The sequence below is a fragment of the Phoenix dactylifera genome, chromosome 1, assembly GCF_051530095.1.
Source record: "Phoenix dactylifera cultivar Ajwa chromosome 1, Ajwa_hap1_PhDact_Kaust_v1.1, whole genome shotgun sequence".
In the NCBI taxonomy this organism is placed as follows: domain Eukaryota; kingdom Viridiplantae; phylum Streptophyta; class Magnoliopsida; order Arecales; family Arecaceae; genus Phoenix; species Phoenix dactylifera.
Window position 1 is genome coordinate 55,987,908 of NC_143190.1, and position 25,107 is coordinate 56,013,014.

At 45.2% G+C, this 25,107-nt stretch overlaps 1 protein-coding gene across 2 annotated transcripts; it reads left to right on the forward strand.

Moving 5' to 3' along the window:
* The first annotated feature begins 16 nt into the window (after nt 1-16).
* On the forward strand, nt 17-23,702 carry LOC103714342 (haloacid dehalogenase-like hydrolase family protein). Of its 2 annotated transcripts, XM_008801549.6 has the most exons (12): nt 17-663; nt 1,978-2,229; nt 2,325-2,420; nt 18,755-18,932; nt 19,081-19,164; nt 19,245-19,345; nt 19,968-20,060; nt 20,916-20,987; nt 21,541-21,660; nt 21,784-21,834; nt 22,386-22,574; nt 23,198-23,702. In XM_008801549.6, exons 1-12 carry the CDS (start codon nt 292-294, stop codon nt 23,363-23,365), a joined length of 1,776 nt encoding a protein of 591 aa, XP_008799771.2. In that variant the 5' UTR covers nt 17-291; the 3' UTR covers nt 23,366-23,702. The 2 variants fall into 2 exon arrangements, with proteins under 2 accessions (XP_008799771.2, XP_088563372.1); XM_088707246.2 differs by lacking the exons at nt 21,541-21,660; nt 21,784-21,834 and having other exon boundaries at nt 31-663.
* Nucleotides 23,703-25,107: the final 1,405 nt, after the last annotated feature.

Sequence of the window (25,107 nt, forward strand, 5' to 3'; positions counted from 1 at the left end):
TAACTCCGCGTATATGTAGCCTCTGAGATTGAAACCCGGTTCACTTTCACCCAACCACGGCCGGCTCGAGAGACCGGGCCATCTTTCTCCTTGCTTCATTGCAGACGGACGGCGGAGAAACAGCGATGGCGTTCCAGATACTCCGCCGGCACTCCTAGGCTTAAAATCCTTTCCAGTACCACATTTTTTGCGGTCCAACGGAGTCCCCTACCGCCCCCTCTCCTCTCTTATTGGACCCAATCGCTCCTCCTCTTCCCACTTTCCGGCGATCCGTCGCCGGAATCCGTATCCATGGCGAGGATCGTCGGCCGAGCTCTCCCTCTCGCCACTAGATTCCTCGTCCGTCCTCCTCCGCCGCCGATCGCCGCCGCTCTTCGGTGGCGGCGGCGGCGGCCGCCGGGTGGTCCGACGGCCTCGCCTCATCTCTCTGCTTCCGTTCTTTGTTCGCCTTTCTCTTCCGATTCTCAGAGAAGGGGCTTTCATGTCTCGTCTCGGTGTTCGCGCTCACCGGTGCCCTTCGGGGGGTTCTTCGGGTCGCTGAGAGGATTTCGGAAGACGAGGCGCAGGCTGGCGGCCAAGAAGCAGGGTCCCAAGGAGAAGCAGCTAGAGCTCGACGTCAACATCAGCATCGAAGAAGAAATGCCCAACGATCCCGAAGTTTTGGTAATACGGAATTGATTCTTTTTTTCTCTTAGATTATCTGCGGTTGAGGAATAATGGACTTCTAGATTTGCTTCTTATTGATATTTAGGTTTTTAAGGTGATGAAAGTATATTCTTGAGGGGAGTTCTTGATTTCATGGACGTTGCCTGATATTTGGGGTTCAATGGTTTATGAAATTTCTTATGATTCATGAGACTCCTGTAGTTCTAGGTTTCGGAAAAGTTTGGTGAACTTTTGCCGTTGCTAGGTAGTATTTTTGATGCAGCTTAATGAGAAGCTTTATTAGTCTGCTTTTTCCTTAGTTGTTGCAATTTTGTGATAATGTTGACTTATATTATAACAATTTGTTGTTCTGTAATCTTGAGAGAGCAACTATTAGGTACTGGTTTGCATTTGTTGAAACACGGCTTCTGCTTCAATACATAACTTGTTTTGCAAATCTGCAAAAGGTTTAGATGGGAAAGCGATGCTTTATTCTGTAAAGGATATGTTTTGGTTGGATTAAATGGTTTTTCTGAGGTAGGGAGTCCCAGGGTTAAGTGTATTTGTTAAATTGATAGGTCCTTGATTGTTTTAAGTGGATAGGGGCTGTTGATTTATCAAAATTGAGAAATGTTTTAGAAGAACAGATTCTTCTGCATGATTGATTAGCGATGTTAGAGCTTTAAGTAACTCCCTTTTCATAGATGGAGACTACATTAGGAAAAGATAACTCTCCTGGTTTTCTGGTGTATCAGTTAGGTCCTACGGTTGTGTGCTGCACGAACTTTATAAAATCTTGGAAACTTTCCTGCTACTCTGCTGGTGTGCAGTGTGCTTTGTTCTCTGTATATTTGGACCATCCTTTTAATTGTTATGTTCCTTATGTTCTGCGTCCACGGGTGGCTGCCTCCAACTTATCTGGACAAATCTTTATGCCACTGACACCTGAATTCCCTTTTCTAAATTTGTTCATGCAATAAATTTGAGACAACCTAATATACTCCAGTCTAAAAATCTGTTGAGCCTTCTCTTCTACCATGTATAACTTGAGCGCACTATACTAAGCTGCTTTTGCATGGGCTGGCCTTCCTTGGGATGAAGACATCACCATCCCTCAATGCTGAAACATTTTTAACTTATAAAAATAATATTCACAGGCCAAAATATAGGAAAGAACTAAGCCATATTTGGTACCGGTTAAATGGCACATTAGTTGAGGACTATAGATATACTTCGAACTTGACATTTTAGCATACTGCCTTGAAATATAGTTAAAGTAGTCAGTTGCATTTATCTGTTTTCCTTTATGCTTTGTTTCCTGGTGTTTTGCAGAGTATTGCAGAAATGCTAAAATTGAATATTCCCATGGCAATGAAAATTGCATTTGATGGTCTCAAGGATTCAGAGTATAAAACCAGAGAATCTTCTATTGATGATGTTGGTAAATTTGAAAAAATTGAGCTGTCTGTGCTGCTTTGCAATGATGATTACATTCAAAAGCTCAATAAAGATTGGAGAGGCGAGGACCATGCTACGGATGTTCTGTCCATGTCACAGCATATACCTGAACTTGATCTTCCCATTGTAAGAACTTATCTTTGAGTTGAAAGGTCTAATTTGTTGATTAGCCTCATCGACTATTTATCGGCTACATTTGACATGCTTTTTCACCCACACAGCTAATGCTGGGTGATATAGTAATTTCCGTTGAGACAGCTGCCAGGCAAGCAAAGGAGAGAGGCCATACACTTCTCGATGAAATACGAATCCTCATGGTAGGTTATCACTCTATTTTATTTTTCAGCATTTTGCATGGAAATTATGCATAGAATAATTTCCTTTATGCTTGTTATTCTTGTTTTTCATATATGGTCGCAGAATCATTACAATTTACCACTCAGCACACATTCAAGAGTGTTTTCCAAGTACCAGGTTGTGAAAGAGGCCTTAATGAAGTCACAACACCAAGATGGTTGGGTTGCACTTGTCAAGGTTATGAACTTTGACTAATAGAACCAGTGGAATCTGAATAGCAAGCACAACTATTTTTCCAATGTCTTATCTGTATGTCTGTATGCTAGAATGTGATACATGCAATGCATGTATGGAGAATTGTGAAAACACTGCATCTGGAAAGCTTCATGGATGGACTCAATGTTGAGGACCCCGCTCCGCCAAGCCAAGATCTTGGCACGTTGGCGTGAACTAACCACGGCCCAAGGACGGGCCAAATCCAATGCTTGGAGGCATGTTTAGCCGTTGGCCAAGCACTTCGATAGCAAATCCAACCCCGCGCAGGCCATGCCCAACGTCTGCGCGAGGCCCAGGACCACAGCAAGAGGCCAGCGTGTGACGCCCAGCCCAGCGCCCGCGCGCACATGCGCCCTGCAGCCAGCGGTTGCACCCAAACGAGTCAAGCCTGTTCACATTGACTGTGCACATTTGACCAAGCCCATCCACACCCGAGCGCATCCGGTCAAGCCTATTCACACTCGAGCGCATCCAATGAAGCCTATTCACACTTGGGTGCGAGTGGAGGGACCCGACCAACAGGGCCGAGTCCATCAGCTCGTGCACACCCGAATGCATGTGCCCACATCCAGCACACGGCTAGCAAGCATGCCCAAAGGCCAAGACAAGTGGAAGCCATCCAACGACCCTAGAGCCCCCATGGGACTAGGAGACATCAGGCCATCTGTGTGCCACATGGCGAGCATCAAGGGCGTCCAACATGGAGGCGCAAATGCAGCAGCAAAATTCCTTCCAAAGAAGGATTAGACACAAGTCAAGCAGCCAAATCGTGGAGGAGTCCCTACCAAGCAAGGGCTCTTCCATATCTATCCGACCCCGGAATTGCAAGGGCCTGGATTCAGCAGGCCAATGATCATCAAGCCATGCATGCGCCACTTCAGCAATCCATGTGCATGGCCAAACAAGGAAGGACACTGATGGGAGCTCTTGGTTCCTAAGCCCCACACCATTGCCTTTCGTTGCCTCTTGACTTCTTGTCGGGTTGCAATGCTGCCATGGACCGATAGGAAGGTAAGCACCAAAGTTTTGCTCGTAGGAATTGGAAGTGGCAGCATATTCCCCGCCTAAATTGGTTTGAACACACACTCGGATGGATGAAAATTGATTGCATAGTGGCTATTCATTTGAACTGAAATGAGGATTACAAAGTACAAGTGCAGACAAATAAATCTAATGGGGTATAACAAGGCACCCGCACTAGCCCAATCTACTAAGGATTCGGAAGGAATCCCTAATAGCCCAATCTAGTAGAGGAAGACATTCTTCTCGCTAGCCTAATCTAGTGAGAACTTAATGTGGTTCTTCCTAGCCCAAGCCCTAAGGTTGAATCTTACAAGTGGACTTTCTACAGGTCTTTTCACACTCGGGATGTCCCACACTTCTGCCTTTCAAGGCTATTTATAGACTGCAAGGTTGGATACGGTTGTTGAGATGTAGCTGCTCTTGGCTACGGTTGGCTACAGTTGGTTGCGGTTGGCTGTAGTTGGTTGCAGTTGGTGGGGTTGGCTGCAGTTGGCTCGCTGGATTCGGCTGACTGGGCCACGCATCCTGAGAAATTGGGCGCGCATCCAGGCGAGGTTCATGCAATACTCCTCGGTCTTTTGGAACCCTTGGGTTGGGATTTAGGCGGATGCTTTGTTGGTATAGTAGTGAGCCGTTGTTGCGGTGCGTATTCCGTGCCACGTGCGCCCGCACACGGCCAAGGCCACGACTCGTCCAGATCCATTTGCAATGCTCTTCAGTCTTTGGAACTCTCGGGGTGGGCTTTGGGCGGATGCCCTGCTGGGTTAGTAGGAGGCTGCCGCTGCGGTGCATCTTCCATGCCGCACGCGCCCGTGCACGGCTACGGCCACGGGCGCCCGCGCACGGCCAAAGCCATGGTGCGATCTGGCTCAGGCCATATCCATTTGCAATGCTCCTCAATCTTTGGAACTCTCAGGGTGGGCTTTGGCCGGATGCCCTGCTGAGTAGTAGAAAAAATTGCTCCCGTGAGCTACTGTTGCCCCATTTGCAATGCTCCTCGGTACTTTGGAACCTTCGGGGTCAGCTTTGCTGGATGCCTCGCTGGGGTAGTAGGAAAGGAATGCCCCGTAGGGGTCGGACAAGAGCGCGCGGCTGGACGGGCGCGCAGACGCTTGTGGGTTGTGCGCACGGCTGGGCGGGCGCGCAGAAGCTTGTGGGTTGGGCGCTCGGACAAGAGTGCGCGCCTTTGCGCATGCGGCTGGATGGGTGCGCAGAAGCTTGTGGATTGCGCGCTCGGCCGTTGCCTTGTTTGGCTGGCGCGCGCGGCTGGGCGGGCATGCAAACACTGGTGCGTAGCGCACTCGGCCTTTGCCTTGCTCAATTGACGCCCGTTGTGCTGATGGGGCGAATTCTGGCGCACGGGCTAGTCTTGCGCGCTACTGCTGGTGTTGTTGCCGCGCGCTGGCGCGGGTCTTGGCATGTGTGTGCGCTTGTTTGCTTTTGCCCCTTTTGGTCGCCTAAGGCTTGGTCAGCCTCTAGGCTCAACAACTGCCCGATCTGGTCCCCGAGTGTTGCCTGGACCTCGCCTGGCTGAGTGTCATGGTTGTGCTGTTTTTGGGGGTTTCCATCAATCTCCCTCCCTTCAAGAACATCCTTGTTCTCAAGGATGAAATTTGGGTATGTCCGGGCTACCTCATCGTAATCCTTCCATGTAGCCTTCTCTTTCAGTAATCTGTCCCACAGGATAAGGACTTGCCATACCTTTTGGTGAATTCATCCTCTTCGCTGTATTCGGTTTTCGAGGGCTTCGATTGGTTGAAGAAGCAGTCGGCCCTCCTCGTCAAAGGATGGTAGTTTCTGCTCAATCAAAGTCGGGTTATCTACCTTTTCTTTCAGTTTTGATATATGAAAGACTGGATGAAGTCGTGATGTGGCTGGCAATTTCAATCAGTAGGCAACTTCTCCAATGCGTTCTAACATCTTGAACGGCCCGTAATATCTTTGAGATAGCTTGTGGCTGAACTTGTCCTTGACTAATTGTTGCTCGAAAGGCTTTAACTTTAGATAGACATACTGGCCTGGTTCGAAGATGACTTCTCTTCGACCCTTGGTGCAGTATCTTTTCATTCTTTCTTGCACCTTCTGAAGCTCCCTTTTAACATTTGCAAGGACTTTGTCTCGTGTCTCGTGTCATTAATTCCTTCTCAACTTTGATGCTTTTGGTCGTGCCTCTCTCATAAGAAGTTAAAATTGGGGGGAGGCCTGCCATACACTAGCTCAAAAGGACTCATTTTAATAGAAGAGTGGTGGAAAGTGTTGTACCAGAATTTAGCCCATGTAAGATATTCTTTCCATCGTAATAGTTGCTCATGGAAAAAATAGCGCAGATACTATTCTAGAATTCGGTTGATGACCTCTATCTGACCATCGGTCTACGGGTGGTATGAGGAACTGTATTTTAGCTTGCTCCTTTGTAGCATGAACAGTTCCTTCCAAAAGGTACTCATGAAGACCTTGTCCCGGTCTGTGATGATGCTTCGTGGCACTCCATGTAACCGTACTATCATCTTCACAAATACTTTGGCTACTGATTTTGCTATGTAAGGATGTTTGAGTGGAATGAAATGTGCATACTTACTCAGCCGATCTACCACCACCATGATCACTTCGTAGCCCCTACTTGCCGGCGATCCATCTACGAAGTCCATGGTCAAATCTTCCCAAATAAGGCTTTGGATGGGAAGTGGGTGCAGTAGTCCCGGAGGTGCTTTTGAGTCATATTTGATCCTTTAGCATGTGTCACATGCGGCCACTAGAGTTTTGACCTGTTGCTTCAGTCCCTCCCAAAAGAAAAAATGCTTCACACGCAAATAGGTGCGAAGCCAGTCGGAATGGCCCCCTTCCTTACTATTATGGAAGTGGTTTAAGATGCTTTGTCTCAAATTAGGGACGTCAGGAATATAAATGTTACCTTTGTAGTAGATCAGCCCGTCTCTTAGCTTGAAATTAGCAACACCACCGATGGATGCTTCAATTTTTTGTTGGATCTCCTGGGCTCGAGCATCCAACTTAGTGGCTTCGCGGATCTGGTCCTAAATCCGCCAATCTACTCCACTGATGGCAACACAAATCGGCTGTTCAACTTCTTCAGCGACCCATAGAACTTGGTTGCTTTCTTTCCGAGACAGTGCATCCACAACCTTGTTCTCTTTGCCCAACTGATAGACAATATCGTATTCGAACCCTAGCAGCTTGACAAGGAACTTCTGCTGCTTTGGTGTTACAATCTTTTGGTGTAGGAGATGTCGTGGTGCCTGTTGGTTTGTGATGATGGTAAAGCGCCTGCCCAAGAGATAGGAACGCCATGCCTTTACTGCATGAACTACCGCCAGTAGTTTCCTTGCATAGGTGCTCCAGGCCCTCTTCCTTGGCCCTAAAGCTTTGGAGATGTAGGCCAGCGGTCTCTTCTCCTGCACAAGAACAACCCCAATACCTTCGCTGCTAGCATCGGTATACACTTCAAATGTTTTGTTGAAGTCTGGTAGGGCTAGCACCAGGGTCTGCATCATGGCTCTCTTAAGATTGTCGAAGGCCTCTCTTGCTGCATCGGACCATTGGAATTTGCCCTTCTTTAACATGTTGGTCAGTGGCTTTGCGATCAACCTATAGTGTTGTACAAATCGCCGGTAGTATCCAGTTAGCCCAAGAAATCCCCTTAAAGCTGAGATGTCCTTCGGTAGAGGCCAGTCAGTCATAGTCTCGATCTTCCTTTAATCAACTTGCACACCGTCTCTGCAGACAATGTGCCCAAGGTACTCCAATTCTTTTTAAATGAAGCCACACTTGGAAGGCTTGATATGAAAGTGGTTCTCTTCCAAGAATTGTAGGACTCACTTCAGGTGCTGCAAGTGCTTATCCATGGTTTTAGAATAGATCAAAATATCATCGAAGAAAACTATTACGAACCTTCGTAAATATGGTCGGAACACTTCATTCATAGCCGCTTGGAAAGTTAACGGTGCATTGCACAGGCCAAACGGCATGACTAAGTATTCGTAGTGCCCCGAGTGAGTATGGAAGGCTGTCTTGTGGACGTCTTCTTTCCACATCCGTATCTAATGGTAACCGGCCCTCAGATCCAACCGTGTGAAGTACTTTGCTCCATGCAATTAATCGAGCATTTCATCCACGGTCGGGATAGGGAATCAATCCTTGATAGTGGTCTCGTTTAAGGCCCTGTAGTTGGTGTAGAAGCGCCATGTTCCATCTTTCTTCCTCACTAGAAGGACTGGTGAAGAAAAAGGACTTGAACTGTGGCAGATTAGCCCTTGTTTCAACATGGTGTCCACTTGCCTTTCGATTTCTTTCTTTTGACAATGTGCATACCGATATGGTGGAACGTTGACAACTTGATAGGCTGGTCGAAGGTCCGCTGTGGTGGTAAGGATGTGGGCTCCTCCAGGATGCCCCGATGTGCCTCCAGTAAGCTCCGAATTGGTAAAGGCAATGCCTCGAGTTTCATGTCCAGCTGTAGCCAAGAGTTGGGTTCCTCTTGGCCGTGGTTGGTCAGTAATACAGCAAAGCAGTTGGCTCCGCCTCTGTACCATCGCTCCAGCACATTGGCCTCGCAAGGCCGCATCTCTTTGCTGCAAGTTGCTGTCCACCGCTTCTTTTGTCCTTCGATCTTGAACTCCATGGTCATGGAGCCGTAGCCAGTGACTACTTTGTCCAAACTCCATAGCCGTGTGTTGCCCAGGACTATATCTAGTCCGACAAGCTAAAGCACATGCAGGTCCGCTTTGATTCGGACCCCTTGTACATTTAGCCTGACTTCTTAGACGACCTCCTCCCAAGTAAGCTTTTCGCTGCTGGCCACTTTTACATCAAATGGCTCTATGGCTTCTTCTTTCAAGCTTACTCTCCTGAGTATTCCAAAATTAATAAAATTATGAGAAGACTCATTGTCGACTAGCAGTGATACCTCATGCTTGCTAATCCATGCCATGAGCCTCATGGTTGAAAGCTGCTGCACACCCGACAATGCGTGCAGGAATAACTCGACTTCATATCCCTCTTTGGTCTCCTCAGATTCTTCGGTAGTTTTTGGGCTACTGCTGCTATCATCTGTTTCTGCAGCATCTTCGGCTTCTTCCTCACTGCCCACGTCTAGCAAGTATGCTTGGCCGGACTTGCAGTGATGCTCGCGGCTCCATTTGTCGCCGCACTTGAAACATAGGCCGAGCTTGATGCAGTCTTGAAGCTCCTCTTAGGTGAGTTTCTTGGCGGGCTGCGGCTTGCTGCTGGATGCAGCGGCCTCTTTTCCTCTGAAATGTCTTGGGTGGTAGGAATTTGATCTTGCTGTCGGACTCTTCCTTGGCCATTCGTCGCTCCGGGTGGTAGCTTTGATCAAGAATCTCCGCCATGCGCATTGCCTCCTGCAGCCTAGTCGGCTGTTTGAGCTTTATCTCTTTGGCCAGCCATGGTTTGAGACCGTCAACGAAGGTCCCAAGCAAGGCTTCCTCGAACCATCCGCTGACCAATGTTTGCAGCTGCCGAAACTCATCGATGTAGCCACGGACCTTGCCTTCTTGTTTGAGTTTGGCAAGTTGGCCGTGATGATTGATAACGGGAGAAGGTCCCCATTGCTTCATGAATTCATCAACAAAGGCTGACCATCCTATTCTCCTACCTTCCTTCTCATACAAGGCCCGGATCCACCTCCACCACCGGTTTGCCCTGCTTTCTAGGTAGAAACTTGCAAAGGTCACTCGATCAAATTTTGGCACTTCATACACATCAAAGTACTGATATGTCTTGCTTAACCATTCATGTGGGCATGGTCTGCCGTACCGGTCCGGCCTGGAATCGGTACCGGATCAGCGTGGAATCCGGTACCGGTAGTTTATTGTTGGAGAACCGGTACGGGACCGGTTCGGCCCGGTTCGGACCGATACGGGACCGGTTCGCGACCGGTACGGAACCGGTTCGTACCGGTCCGGGCCGCCACCGGTACCGGTACGGCGGACCTTACATGTGGGTCTCCCCAGCTGAACTTTGAAAAATCTATTTTGGGTGTCTTAAGCCCTCGCTCCCTTGACTAAGGATCCCCCTCACCAAAGTCTTCATCCTGACCTCCTCTCATTCTTCTTTTCCTATTTTCCCTTCGGCCATAAGGCCTTTGAGCAGGGAAGGACTCTTCTTCTGCCATAATTTCCTCCCCATAATAGTCTTCTTGCCTCACACTTGCTCTATTTTCTTCAACCCCTCTCTCCAACACTACCTCGGGGCCTTCTATTCTACTCCTCAGTCTCCTGTTTTCTCTCATACCATAGCCCCAACTGCCTCCTTCACTCTCCCCATCTTCTCTTGCCTGGCCTGCCTTGAGGCATGCGACCTAGGCCTCTCCCTCTGATTTTTTTTTCTCCCCCTCGCTCTTCCATTCTTCTTTCCAATCTTTCTAAGTTAGCATTCGTCTCCCTTCTCATCTCCACTCCTCTTCTCATCTCGGCCAAGGTATTGGATAGGGTTTCCAATGCCCTGCTAGGCTGCACCGAGTGGCCTTCCAAGGCCTCACTTCTTTGCTGGTGGTCATTTGAGTTTCCTCCGGACTCCATCTTTACAAGGCTGAAATTTAAAGAAAAGGAAGTTCAAGTATGGCGTTACCTCTTGAGATATCTATCTCAATGAAAGCACCAATAATGATGGGAGCTCTCGGTCCCCAAGCCCCACACCATTGCCTTCTATTGCCTCTTGGCTTCTTGCCGGGTTGCAATGCTGCCGTGGACCGATAGAAAGGTAAGCGCCAAGGTTTTGCTCGTAGGAATTGGAAGTGGCAGCAAATTCCTACGCCTAAATTGGTTGGAACACACACTCAGATGGATGGAAATTGATTGCACAATGGCTATTCATTTGAACTGAAATGAGGATTACAAAGTACAAGTGTGGACAAATAAATCTAGTGGGGCATAACAAGGCACCTGCACTAGCCCAATCTACTAAAGATTCGGAAGGAATCCCTAATAGCCCAATCTAGCAGAGGAAGACATTTATCTTGCTAGCCTAATCTAGTGAGAACTTGATGTGGTTCTCCCAAGCCCAAGCTCTAAGGCTGAATCTTACAAATGGACTCTCCATGGTTTCTTCACACTCGGGATGCCCCGCACTTCTGCCTTTCAAGGCTATTTATAGACTGCAAGGTTGGATACGGTTGCTGGGATGCAGTTGCTCTTGGTTGCGGTTGGCTACAGTTCGCTCGCAAGATCTGGCTGACCGGGCCGCGCATCCTGAGAAACTGAGCATGCATCCAGCGAGGTTCATGCAATGCTCCTCGGTCTTTTGGAACCCCCGGGGTGGGATTTGGGCGGATGCCCTGCTGGTATAGTAGGGGGCCGTTGTTGCGGTGCGTCTTCTGTGCCACGCGCACCCGCACATGGCCACGACCATGGCCACGGGCGCCCACGCCCGGCCAAGGGCATGGCTCGGCTAGATCCATTTGCAATGCTCCTCAGTCTTTGGAACCCTCGGGGTGGGCTTTGGGCAAATGCCCTGCTGGGTTAGTAGGAGGCCGCTGCTATGATGCATCTTCTGTGCCACGCACCCACACACGGCCAAGGCCACGGTGCAATTTGGCTCAGGCTAAATCCATTTGCAATGCTCCTCTGTCTTTGGAACCCTCGGGATGGGCTTTGGCTAGATGCCCTGCTGGGGTAGTAGGGAAAATTGCTGCCGTGAGCTGCTGTCGCTCTATTTGCAATGCTTCTCGGTACTTAGGAACCTTCGGGGTGAGCTTTGGCCGGATGCCCTACTGGGGTAGTAGGAAAGGAATGCCCTGTTGGGGTCAAATAAGAGTGCGCACAAGGCTGGACGGGCTCGCAGAAGCTTGTAGGTTGCGCTCGGCTATTGCCTTGTTTGGCTAGCGCACGCGGCTGGGCGGGTACGCAGAAGCTTGTGGGTTGTGTGCTCGGACAAGAGCGCGCGCAAGGGCGCGCGCGGCTGGTTGGGCGCGCAGAAGCTTGTGGATTGCGCGCTCGGCCGTTGCTTTGTTTGGCTGGCGCGCACGGCTGGGTAGGCGCGCAAACATTGGTGCGTAGCCTGCGCGGCTGGGCGGGCGTGCAAACGCTGGTGCGTAGCGCGCTCGACCTCTGCCTTGCTCGGTTGACGCCCGTTGTGTTGATGGGGTGAATTCTGGCGCGTAGGACCAGCCTGCGCGTTGCTGCTGGTGTTGTTGCCGCGCATTAGCGCGAGTCTTGGCCTGTGTGTGTGCCTGTTTGCTTTTACTCATTTGGCTGCCTAAGGCTTGGTCAGCCTCTAGGCTCAACAGCTGCCCGATCTGGTTCTCGAGTGTTGCCTGGACCTCGCCTGGCTGAGTGCCATGGCTATGCTGTTTTCGGGGGTTTCTATTTGACACTTGTCGCAGCGTGCATCAAGGCCAGCCGCGGGCAGTAGCAAATGGAGCCAAGTGGCAACCATCGGAAGGCCCCATGCGTGGGGGCATAACGGGAAAGCCCCCTATTCCGGGAATGCCCACATCAGCAATCCGTGGAGGAGTCCCAGGACTCTTCCATGGCCATTCGATCCGGGAGAGCAAAGGCCCAGATTCAGCGGGCCAAAGATTAGAGCCTATGTGCAGCACATGGGAGATTTCAAATAAGGAACAATCTGCGGGATGCCAACCAAGGGCATGCGCCAAACAAGGAAGAAAATCTTCATACGCTCAAGTGCAACTGAAGGATTTCTCCTAGGCGCGACACATCAACAATCCGCATGAAGGACATATGTCACGGCCTAAGAAGATCACACGTGCATCCCGAGAGCGCTTCCCCCTTTGCATTTCAGCATGTGACTCGCATGGGAGAAGTTTGAATTAGAATTTGAATTTTTCTCCATGTGGTTGATTAGAAACGTATTTCATGCTCACCTTCCCCATTTGATTTTCAGCATCTGACCCGCATGGGAGAAGTTTGAATTTGAATTTTCTCCCCATGCGGCTGATTAGGAAGTAGTTTTAATTATCCCGCCAATAAGCCATGTATGGCGTATGAGTCTTAGGTCTATATAAGGAAGTCCTAGGCCTTTTGTGAGGCATAAATCTTTGATCAATTATCATTTAGCTCTTTTGAGTTGTAAGTCCCTTAGGGAGTCGGCCGCAAGGCTTAGGCTAGAGTGTAGGATAAATCAATCCTCTCTAGATTGTAAATGCTAGATGGTCCCTTCCCGACCTTACTAGCATCTCTTTTTCTTTCGTTGTTATTGGAATTCGAAGCCACATCCTTTTCTTCCATCCGAGTTCATTGCATGGTGTGTGTTTCAAGTCGAGCGCTAGAATAGGATTTTAGGCGAATAGGTGAGAGTTTCAAGCAGCAAGAGATAGTCGCGTTACCCACAAATCGGTCCTACACAATCGACATCGACAATTCCTCAAGTGTAGGATCATTGGCGTGGGGCTCTTGGACCGTGCATAGCCGACCCCGCCAACACTGGTGCTTTCATTGAGATCTTCGTCGGGAGAAGTTCCAAGAGAAGCTCCGTCGAAGACTCTACTTCGAGATTTCGTTGAGATCGTCGGGCACTCGACTAGGTTGAGGTCCAAGGAAGGGCGATCTAAAGAGGTAACGCACTAATCTATTCCTTTATGGAATTAATTTTCAGATCTGAATTTTCTTTGTATATATGTTTATGAGATCTGAAATTTAAATTCTGGTCTGAATTTTTATTGTATTCTTTGGAGAGATCTGAATATTGTGGGGAATATTGGTCTATTGATGTATTGTGAGCACTTTTCTTTGTAAGGAAAAAAGAGTTATCTTTGTCTCTATCTTGTTCAATCTAGGGATAATGCAACGGGGAGGCTACTGGTAGTACCTTGTGTGCCTTTCTCAATTACAATGCTTTAGAAAATAAGTAGTGCATCAAAGACCTCTTTGGGTTGAGAGATTTTTCATCTTGTAATCTCCTTTTGTAAAACCCATCCGTGGGATATTGGCGATTGATTGAGTGGGGTAATGCTTATTAAAGAGGAGGGCTAGATCATCCCTTGGGTGACGGCCACAGGAGGATTGGGGTTTGTGTTTGTTGGGGCTTATTTTACATAGATAGATCATGGAGTCGGGAGGTGATTTTGACACCCAACAAAGGATAGTTGAAGCTCTTGAAAGTAGCAATGCCCAACTCGACAAGGTATTAGAAAATATGATCACTATTTTGGCCGATATAAGGCAAGAAAGTAATGCTAATATGGAGAGATTAGAAAGAAGATTTGCTGAAAAAGGGAGTGATGCAAATGATGGGTTGAGGAAAAAAATGAGGGAGACAAGGAGAGGAGGAAGAGTTGAAAGAGGAAATGTAGTGGTTGATAGATGGGCCAATGGTATCCATGAGGAGGATCGGTCCAAGGGTTTATACGAGGAGGATAGTGAGCCCGAGAGATATCCTCAAGCTCGGAGGCCTCTAGGTCGAAGGGATCATGAGGATAGGAGGACAAAGAAACCGGGTATGGTATGAGAGCGACAATGATGATGATGATGACCCTAAGCAAAACATGAGGAAAAATATGAGGGAGAACATGAGTCGAGGAGGAAGATTAGAGGGCCAAAGAGTTGTGCCAGAAAGATGGTTAGAAGGAGACCAGTATGGTGAGAGGCATAGGGGATACTATGATGAGGGGACAGAGCCCGAAGAAGAGCCTTTCCATGCTCGAAGGCTTGAAGACCGGAGAGGACACATAGATAGGAGGAAGAAAGGGCTGATTGGTGATGACTATGGTGAGGAAGTTTTTGGGGGTTCACGGCTTCAAGAGAGGGGGCAAGAAAACCTACAATTGCCTTCCCAAACTTCAGCAGCAAGGGCAGCACCACCTTGCAACCGAGGACTACTCGGAGGGATGATGAAGTTGCTGCGATTTCAGATTCCCGCAGCAGCAAGTCCGAGCAGCGGGAGGTCAGCCAAGCACTCATTCTTGACGTCGACAGCCAAAACCATGATGCTGAAGCTGACTTTGCAGTGCCCAACCTGCAACAACCTGCTGCTGCAATTGAGTATGCAGCAGCAATTCACGAAGAGACCAACCAGCAGAGGGCTGCTTCGGAAGAACCTAATTCTGCACCAGCAACTTTTGTCACCGCAGAAATTTCTGCAACAGCAAATTTCATCTAGCGTTGTGTCCTGCATAGGGTTGAAACCAACTCCTCATCCAAATCCTGACAAAGTATCTAGGGTTGATACTTCTATTGCTATCAACGAAAGGTATCTTGTTCCTATCCAATTCCTTTCTTATAAGGATGACATTTGGTGCGACATTGTACCAATCACATTATCTTAGGCCGCCCATGGCTCTTCGATCGAGACGTGACTATTTTTGGACACTCGAACTCATGCTCTTTCGTCTTTGAAGGCACAAAAATCAAGTTAAATCCTTTGCGTCCTAAACCAGCCAACAAGGGTAACAAGAAAGATGCGACTGATTACACATCATAAATCCAAAGAAATTTGAGAAAGAGGCAAACCAAGAGTCCATCGTGTTTGCCTTACTAGCTCACGAAGTTGAGAATACCACCATTGACCAACCTTCTGAAGAAGTGGGTCCTTTACTGGAAGAATTTCAAGATGTTTTTTCTAAGGATCTTTTAGATCATTTACCACCTATGCGCCATATACAACACGCTATTGATCTAGTTCCTGGAGCATCTCTTCCCAACTTGCCGCACTATCGGATGAGTCCAACCGAACATGCCGAGTTACAACGCCCGGTACATGAGCTATTAAAGAAAGGATTCATTCGCGAAAGCTTGAGCCCTTGTGTTGTTCCTGATTTGCTCACATCTAAGAAGGATGGCTCGTGGCGCATGTGTGTTGATCGTCGAGCTATCAATAGAATAACGATTAAATATCGTTTTCCAATTTCTCGACTTGATGACATGCTAGATATGATGGTTGGAGCCACGATTTTCTCCAAGATTGACTTAAAAAGTGGCTATCATCAAATTAGAATCCGCCTAGGAGATGAATGGAAAACTGCATTCAAGACTAAGGATGGTCTGTATGAATGGTTGGTGATGCCTTTTGGGCTTTCTAATGCTCCAAGCACATTTATGCGAGTCATGACGCAGGTACTTCGACCGTTCATGAGTAAATTTTTAGTGGTATACTTTGATGACATCTTAATTTATAGTCAGTCGAGAGAGCAATATTTGGATCGTCTTCGACAAGTTTGCCTCACTCTTTGTACTGCAAACCTCTACGCCAACGGAAAAAAGTGCTCATTCCTCGTTGATCGAGTCATTTTTTTAGGATTTGTGGTATCGTCTGAGGGAGCCTATGCTGACCCCCCAAAGATCAAAGCAATTGTCGACTGGCCGGAGCCGCAAAACATCCATGAGGTCTGCAGTTTTCGTGGGCTCGCTACTTTTTATCAACGTTTTATCCGTGGGTTCAGCACAATTATGTCTCCAAATACTCACTGCCTCAAGAAAGATGACTTCCAATGGATGCGGTCTGCAACTAGAGCATTTGAGGAGGTTAAGAAAAGAATGATAGAAGCCCCTGTGATGCGCCTTTCTGACTTTTCTAAGGCATTCGGGGTAGAATGTGACGCCTCCGGGATTGGAATAGGTGGCGTCCTTAGCTAAGAACGCCATCTTGTTGCCTATTTTAGCGAGAAGCTAAATGAAGCCAAACAAAGGTATTCCATATATGACAGAGTTCTATGCGGTTATTCAAGCTTTGCGCTATTGGCGTCATTATTTGCTTCCGCATGAATTCATGCTAGACTCCGACCATGAAGCTCTTCGATATCGCAATTCTTAAAAAAAGCTCAATGGCAGGCATGGTCGTTGGATTGAATTCTTACAAGAATACACTTTTGTTCTCAGGCATAGAGCTGGGATCGAAAACAAAGCAGCTGATGCGCTCAGTTGAAGAGTTAATCTTTCTCCACAATAAGTATCAAAGTCACTGGATTTGACAGACTGAAGGAAGATTACGCATCCTGCCCTGACTTTGGAGAAGCTTACCTCGTTCTGTTAAATGACACGAATATCTCTCTTGACAGCTATTCCCTCCAAGAAGGGTACTTATTTAAGGCCAACAAACTCTGCATACCTCGTACATCTGTACATGACTTTTTAGTATGAAAAATTTATGTTGGTGGCCTTTCTGGTCATTTCGGATGAGATAAAACCATCGAGAAGATTAAGCGTCAATTTTATTAGTTGAGCCTCAAACGTGATGTAGCCAAGTTAATTGGACAATGTCGGACGTGTCAATTGGCCAAGCATCGCAAGCAAAACACTGGCCCGTACACTCCGCTACCTGTGTCAGATCGTCCCTGGCAAGATGTGATCATGGATTTTGTACTTGGTTTGCCACGTACCTTCTGTAAGCATGACTCTATCTTTGTGGTCGTAGACCGTTTTTCCAAAATGGCTCATTTTATTTCCTGCGCTAAAACTTCTGATGCCTCAAACGTTGCCAGGCTATATTTCGATTATTTAGTCAAGCTGTATGGCTTGCCTAAAACTATCGTGTCAGATCGGGATGTTTGATTTATGAGTTACTTTTGGAAGACTCTATGGCACATGGTGGGCACGAAATTAAAGTTCTCGACAGCTTACCACCCTCAGAGATGGTCAGACAGAGGTTGTCAATCGTAGTCTTGGAAATCTTTTATGATGTTTAGTGCGTGACCATAGCAGGAACTGGGGTTCCATCCTCCCTATGGTTCAGTTTGCATACAACAATTCTATTAATAGTTCTATAGGCATGAGTCCATTTGAGGTTGTTCATGGATTTAGAGCTCGTAAACCTTTAGACCTTCTTCCTATGTCACCACATGCTAGGGTCTCTGAGTCTGCAAAAGCATTTCCACATCATGTCCATTTGTTGCATCAAGAGATCAGTAAGCGAATTGAAACTAGTAATCTTCAGTGTAAACTATAGGCTGATTTGCATAGGCGTGCTAAGGAGTTTCATGTTGGAGACTATGTCATGATTCGCATCAGACCCGAGCAGTTTCCATCTGGAACCACGAGAAAATTGCAAGCTCATAGTGCTGGACCTTTCCAAGTATTGAGACGGGTAGGATTAAATGCATTTGTCATTGACATCCCTTCTGATTACGGCATTAGTTCCACTTTTAATATTGAGGACCTAGTTGCTTACAAGACTCCTTTGCCTATCCCAGATGGCCCATATGACACACCTACTCCACCAGATATGCTTGCTTTTGAACCTAACACTTCCCTTTTTCCACCCACGTGAAAGGAAAAGATAGATACTATTTTGGATGAACAGATAATATCTACTACTAAAGGAGGAGCTCACCGTTTCCTAGTCCGATGGAGAGACCATCCAAATTCTGATAGCATGTGGATTACTCGTGATGAGCTACAACAGATTGATCCAGACATATTGGAGTGCTACCAGAGCCGCCCGCAATCCCACTCAACTGAGTCGAGTTTCTCCCACCTCGGAAGAGTTGGTGCGGACACCAGTCCCAGATCATCGATCAGACACGTGTACAATCGCAGGCACAAGAGGGTAGCCCACCCAGTGACACTTTGACTAGGTGACAGATTATGAGAGAGTTCTTATGTTTTATGTGTTGGGTACTTTGGTCTTTTCTGTAGGGGTATTTTGGTTTGCCTTTTCTTTTTAGTTTTTGCCTATATACAGGCTTGTAAGGCTTTGTTAAAGGGATGATTAATTTTGAGAGCTTCCTCATATTTTCTTTTGTGGGTGGATTCCGACACTCCGTTGATGGATTCCACGGGTTTAGTTACCCTTGTTCGGTGGATTCCGGACGCCCTATTGGTGGATTCCTAGTATTTGCATTGTCCGGGACGTTGTTCTGCATCACTCCTCCAAAGTTTTGGTCATACAGGAGGTTACAATGTAATGCAGAAGCAAAGTTCCTTGCTTATAGAAAGCCAACATCTTCTTCTTTATCATTTTCCAGAATTTATGACATATGTGATTTCACTGAACAAGAAATGGAGAGGAGGGCTAGTCTGAAAAATGGATGGAATGAAAATGGTCTAAGCAGTATTATGATCTTTTCTTTCCAATTGTAGGCAAACCAGTGAATTGTTTAAATGATATGACTGCTTAATTTGACATCTAGGTTCATGGTTTGTTGCATCTTCTGGGCTTTGATCATGAGATTAATGATGAGGCTGAAGCAGAGATGCAGAAGGAGGAGGAGCTAGTTTTGAAGAGTCTTGGATGGAAAGGAAAAGGTTTAATTAAGAGTGCATATGATACTGTAAGTGATGGCAGGCTTCAGGCAGAAAATTCAGATGGTAAATTGTTCTTAATAATCATTCCACTATTACAAATTTCGGTGTCATCGCATGTGAATTGTATCATCCTGGAAGCATTCATTCTATAGTTCACTTTAAGCTGTAAGATACTTCTAAGCTCATCCTAGCAGTTCAAAATTTTCTGCAGGAGCAGTTATTAAAAGTCTGAAGAAAGCGGGCAGCTTGCGGTTTTATAGACCAAAATTTAGCTACATTTTTTGTGATATGGATGGTAAGCTGCAGTAGTTTTTACTTAGTTTGTATCTGTCATCTCTTTATTGTACTTATGCTGACAGTACTTGTCTGAACAAGGTACACTTTTGAACAGTACAAGTCAAATTACTCCAATGACAGCAGAAGCTATCAGAGAAGCAATATCAAGAGGAGTGAACATAGTCATTGCTACTGGAAAGGTGAGAAAAACCACTCTATAATAATCTGGCTCTTCACATTACTGGGATACACGTGTTAGGTGAGCTTTAGATCCCAAAAGCCGTCACCTTCATATTATTAATGAGTACTTGCCTAACATAAATGGCTTTTTTTCGGTGGTGAACATACTACCCCTTCATTGGGAGAAAATATTTGGCCTTGCAGAAATACCCTTTTAAGTAAAAAATAAAGCAACTTAAAAGAGAAAAAGAAAAAATCAAGGTCCGCCGTACCGGTACTGGTCGGCGTACCGGTGGCGGATGGTACCGGTCCATACCGGTTCCGTACCAGCCTGTACCGGTCCTGTTAAACGGCCGAGTTTTGGGGTTCCACATACCGGTCCCGTACCGGCCCATACCGGTCACATACCAGTCACATACCGGCCCCGTACCGATTCTCGAACGATAAGCTTTCGGTATCGGATTCCACGCTGATCCGGTATCGGTTCAGGGCAGTACCAGTACGGCAGACCTTGCCGGAGAATGACTACTGTTAAATATTTCTGGTTTGGATATGTAATTTGATATTCACTGCTATGTAATGCTTTTCACTACAGAAGTAGACCGATGTTGATTTCAATTATTTGTTTGATGTTTAAAACAGACTCGTCCAGCTGCTATAACTGCTTTGAAGATGGTTGGTTTGGCTGGAAAGCATGGTGTTGTTTCGGAATTTTCGCCAGGGATATTTGTCCAGGTTTCTTTGTTTGACTTATGCTTGACTGCTTATAATTATGACAAACATGTTCTGGCAATATTGTGCACATTTTTGTTACATATACACTACAAAGCACAGAATCTCAATGCTAATAGTTATTAATCTGATATCTGGAAGGTGGACATGTCTCTGCAAATTTATGGTTCTCATAGGATCCAAAAATCTTGTCTAAAAGCATTAATCTTCGGGGGCCTTTAGAAAGGAAATTGGCATACTGCTATATTGGTAGGAACAATGGATAGGTATAATCCTTTTAAGATGTTCTTTAATTTTAAATACACTTAGTGGATATGGGTCTAAAGAAGTATACACATTCTACAGAATTTAAAGTAGCAAAAACACAGTAAGACTGATTATATTTAGAAGTAGGAACAAATTTTGCATTTTTAAGAATTCTGAAAGAGAAAATTTATGTAATATAGAAATGGGAGGCCTAAGTTTCAGAAATGCATTATTCGTCAAAATGCAATGATACACGTCTTTAATGGAATTCATTAAACATTGTTTGAATAATATATGGACTCCATATTGTTATTCATTACATAAAAAAAAGACTTAGAACAGTCAACAGAATGAAATCTTACATCAAACAATGGGGGCATATGAAGAAGCATTTGTATTGGATGGAGAAACTGATTATCAGTAACCAATTTAACAAATTGCAATAACTGTTCAGTTTATTGGTCATGGTAGTTTCCGAATCATATTCTATATTCTTCAAATCTGTAAAGAAATTTCTACCTTACAAGTTCAAGTTTCTGATTTCACATTCTCGGTTATTTATGACTGACTAAGCAGTTTTTATATTCTTATTTGATGTAAATTTGGTTTCAGGGATTGCTTGTTTATGGGAGACAAGGTAGAGAAATATGTAGAAGAAACTTAGATCAAGATGTTTGTAGAGAGGTAGATAGCTGTCTGTACTTGTTAAAGTGATTTTCATATATTAATTGATCTCTTTATCTTTGTCTTGCATATTTTACAGACTCTATCTCCATTTAGCTTTCCTAAGTATTTATCTGGATTTTGTTGTGTGAAAAGAAATTCAACTAATTAAAATAGGAGGAAAATGAAAACATTAGCAAATTATTTTCATCACCCCTGAAGAGGGTTACAACAAATCTAGTCTTTCATATTGCTTGCTGTTGATGGCATTGAGTTTGTCATCTGATATTATAGCTCATTGTTCTTTCAAACAGATGTTCTTTCATAGCATAGCTCATTGTTGTTAGTATTATATCAGTATCTAAGTCTGCAATACAATGTTGTTTCAACATGATTACAAAGCCTAATATTCAAAGACATATTACAAGTAAAATCTTGGAGATATCTCCACCGATTTGAAACTTATTTGTCCATATTGTGAAGTAGTGATATAACTAACGGCCTTGCCTTGCTTTTCTTGAAAATGTCAAATGTAACATGCAAAGTGAATCTTCTTGTTTTTTTTGAACTGCAGGCATGTTTATATTCTTTGAAACATGAGGTTCCTCTAATTGCATTTTGCCAAGACCGATGTTTCACATTGTTCGAACATCCTTTGGTTGATTCCGTGCATACGGTATATCATGAGCCAAAGGTATTAGCATACGAGAACTCTCTCTCTCTCTCTCTCTCTCTGTGTGTGTGTGTGTGTGTGTGTGTGTGTGTGTGTGTGTCTATCTAAAAGTTTAGGTGGATTAAGCTAAATTTGGCTATGCAGGCGGAGGTCATGCCTTCAGTTGAGCACCTCCTAGCAGCTGCTGAAGTACAGGTAAGCTGCTTTTGAAATTTGACAAAAGTATAGCTGCCTTTTCCAAACATTTATATAAGATGTTCCTAGGTGGTTTAAGCATGGTGCCAATACGTTCAAATAACTTTATGCTTGTGAAGTGCTAAAGTTAGTATTCTGTCTTCAGCAGCTTATGTGCTGTTCGAATATCTCATGATTATTGTCATGGATGGAATAACCAAAATAGTCCGGTTTGTTTATGACATTTTGATACTTCAAGTGATATGAGGCAAATCTTACATTGAGAAATAAATTTATCTTGATATCCATTCCTGATGGCTGATAGCTCCATTTTTTTGGATTCATCTTAATGTGCTCTGTAATGTTGAGCTTACCATTCTGGTCCTGATGTTTGCCCTTTCACAAGTGGTTGTAGAAAATCGATCATATTGAAAATATTCTAGGGAGGCAGGCACATAATCTTTTTGTTAAATGGAATGAAGTGTTCTTTCTATATTGGGCTCTGTAGATTCTTGACTATAATAAGGCAGAGGTGTGGATAAGTCTTATAGGCAACCTCTCTGTGTTTGCAGAAATTAATTTTTCTCGACACTGCTGAAGGGGTTTCTTCTACTTTGCGACCGCATTGGGCAGAAGCAACCATAGGCCGAGCAGGTGTTGTGCAGGCAGTGCCAGATATGCTTGAAATTGTCCCAGATGGGACCTCAAAAGGAAATGGGATGAAAATGCTGCTAGATCACCTGGGGGTTACCAGAAAAGAGGTACAAGATGCCTTCATTTTTTTTCTAACCTCCACCTTTCTAATAATAAAAAGCAATTATGAAAATTGGTAAAACGGCATCAGATTTCAGTAATGGCGAGGCTTTTAACTGAATGGTCTTTTTTTATCATGTGAAAATCATGTAATTTCATGCCCTAGTGGCTTTAAGCCTATGTTGATTATCAAGTGATATGAATGGTTTGTAGGTGATAGATAATTGGTTGGTTCAAGACATAATGTTTTAATCACTTTTTTCAATGATGAGAGGACAGCAGAATCCTGATTGGTTGATAGGCTTGGTGCTGGCAGTAACATCCTTACTTTTCACCATGACAAATGTGATTGGCGTTTTGCATGAGTTTATTACCATGATGTGCTCATTTTTTGTGCTTTTGTCATCCCCCTATTTATACTGAATATCTAGCACATAAATTTGATAAATATAGCAGAAACATACAGAAATCCTAGAAAAATATGCTGCACTGTTTTTTTTTTCCTCGTCAGATTTTTCTGTGTTCTAAACTGTATAGGCTGATTGAAACCAAAGGTCTCTCTCTCTCTCTCTCTCTCTCTCTCTCTCTCCATGCTTCTTTGGGATTATAGGGGTACAATATTTCCTTGCAGGTCATGGCTATTGGCGATGGCGAAAATGATGTTGAGATGCTTCAATTAGCATCACTAGGGGTCGCACTTGCAAATGGGTCGGAGAAGGCTAAAGCTGTAGCCAACGTGATTGGAGCCACAAATGATGAAGATGGTGTGGCAAAGGCTATATACGAATATGCTTTCTAACATGCAATTTGACGGCAAGATACAGAACAGCAGTCTGATTCGATTTTTTCAATGATACGCAGGATTCAGCCCATGCTAGTTTTTTATTCTTTTATATCTGGTGCAATGATTATTGCAAGCAGATGAGCCAAGCAAAAGTCCCTTTCATTGGTTGGGCATATAATGACTATAGCTCTTGAAGTTAGGACCATTGTTTTGAGCTGGAGAAGCCAGATCACCCTTTTGTTTCCAAGGTTTTTATTATTCTGTTTCTGCATGATTAATGGGCTTTATTGTTGTTGCCAAACATGTATCATGTTCGAGAATAGAGGAAGAATTCCATACATTTGACTTTGAACGACGCTCTTTGCGTGATGTTGTGAGGCAAGTAGATGCCAGCTTTTTCAGATTTCCGAGCATTTTACAACGCCAGGCTATGCACGATCCAGGTTAAACTGCTGAGTTTCTAGTGCTGCAATAATTGATCGATCCTAAATTTATAGAGTTTTTTATTTTTTTTAATATCAGATTTTGTCAATATTATGTACAAGACCTTCACTTATTTTTGTTCATAAATCAACTCAAATAGATTTAATTGTATTTGCAAAACAGTCCTTGGGTTAAGGTTCTGTCAGCAAATCGCAGATAATGCCTTGCTTCCCACCGGCATGCTTGAGGTGGACCCTCGAAAATCCCCGCCGGCTTCTTGTTTTCCCTCCGCTTCAACTCATTCTCGCCAATTGGGTTCTAACAACCTCGCCCACCTTCGGTCGCCCTATCTCGAGAGTAATTGGCTCTCCGGCCTCGGTCCGGTTCGACATCTCCTTCGACCCTCCTAGCAGATCTCCATTGGATTTCGTCCCAGCAGATCGTTGTCGGCTTCACCGTCACCGGTGCCGGGGGCGAGCAGCGGAACAAATGCCAACAGGGGCAAGATAAGAATAAATAAACTCTCAAGCAGGGGAACAGTCAGGATCACGGTTGGAGCCACCTTTCGGCCCTCCGTGTCATGCCGGAGGGGCGAAGGGAGAAAGACGAGATCACTAACGGCGGTGGCGGCAGGAAAGCCGTCGGAGTCGAATTTGGCGCTGTGTAGGACAAGGGGGCAGTAGAGCACGGGACGGAGAGCTATTTGAATTGAATCATGCTTGCTTATATATAATTATGTTTATCTGGATCGATTTATAATAGAGATAAAGGGGAAAATCCTGATACCTGGATTTGATACTATAGCCCTCTAGGATCCTGCATCAAATTTCACTTCTGTGCAAATTTGAACTAGTCCCGGCACGGATATGTGCGCTTAGACTCGTTCAGGTCTTTAAAAACAAGCATCATGTTAATTGAACCAACCCGAGCTCAAAAAATTTGAATTGAATCATGCTTACCAACCTATAGAAGAAAAATATTAAACAGGACTCTACTAGGTCAAAGTCTAAGCTAGTACCGGCAGTTCCAATGCTCGGACTGGTAACCGCACGCAACCTGCTCTGACTCAAGTGCGGGAAATTCACTCCTGATGCTGGCATATTTAATTTTTATTAGAAACCATGAATACTAAATCAATATTGCGCATATCATCTACTATTATACCAAAACTAGCTACAGAGTTAAAGCTACACAAATAAAACATAATCAGTTTCAGTTTAGGGTTTCTTGACTTGGCCTCAACTTGTGATGATGTCTCATCTTTCATCACCCTTACTTGGATGACATTAGAAGCATTCTGTTTATTCTATAATTGAGTCCCTCGTATCCATCCA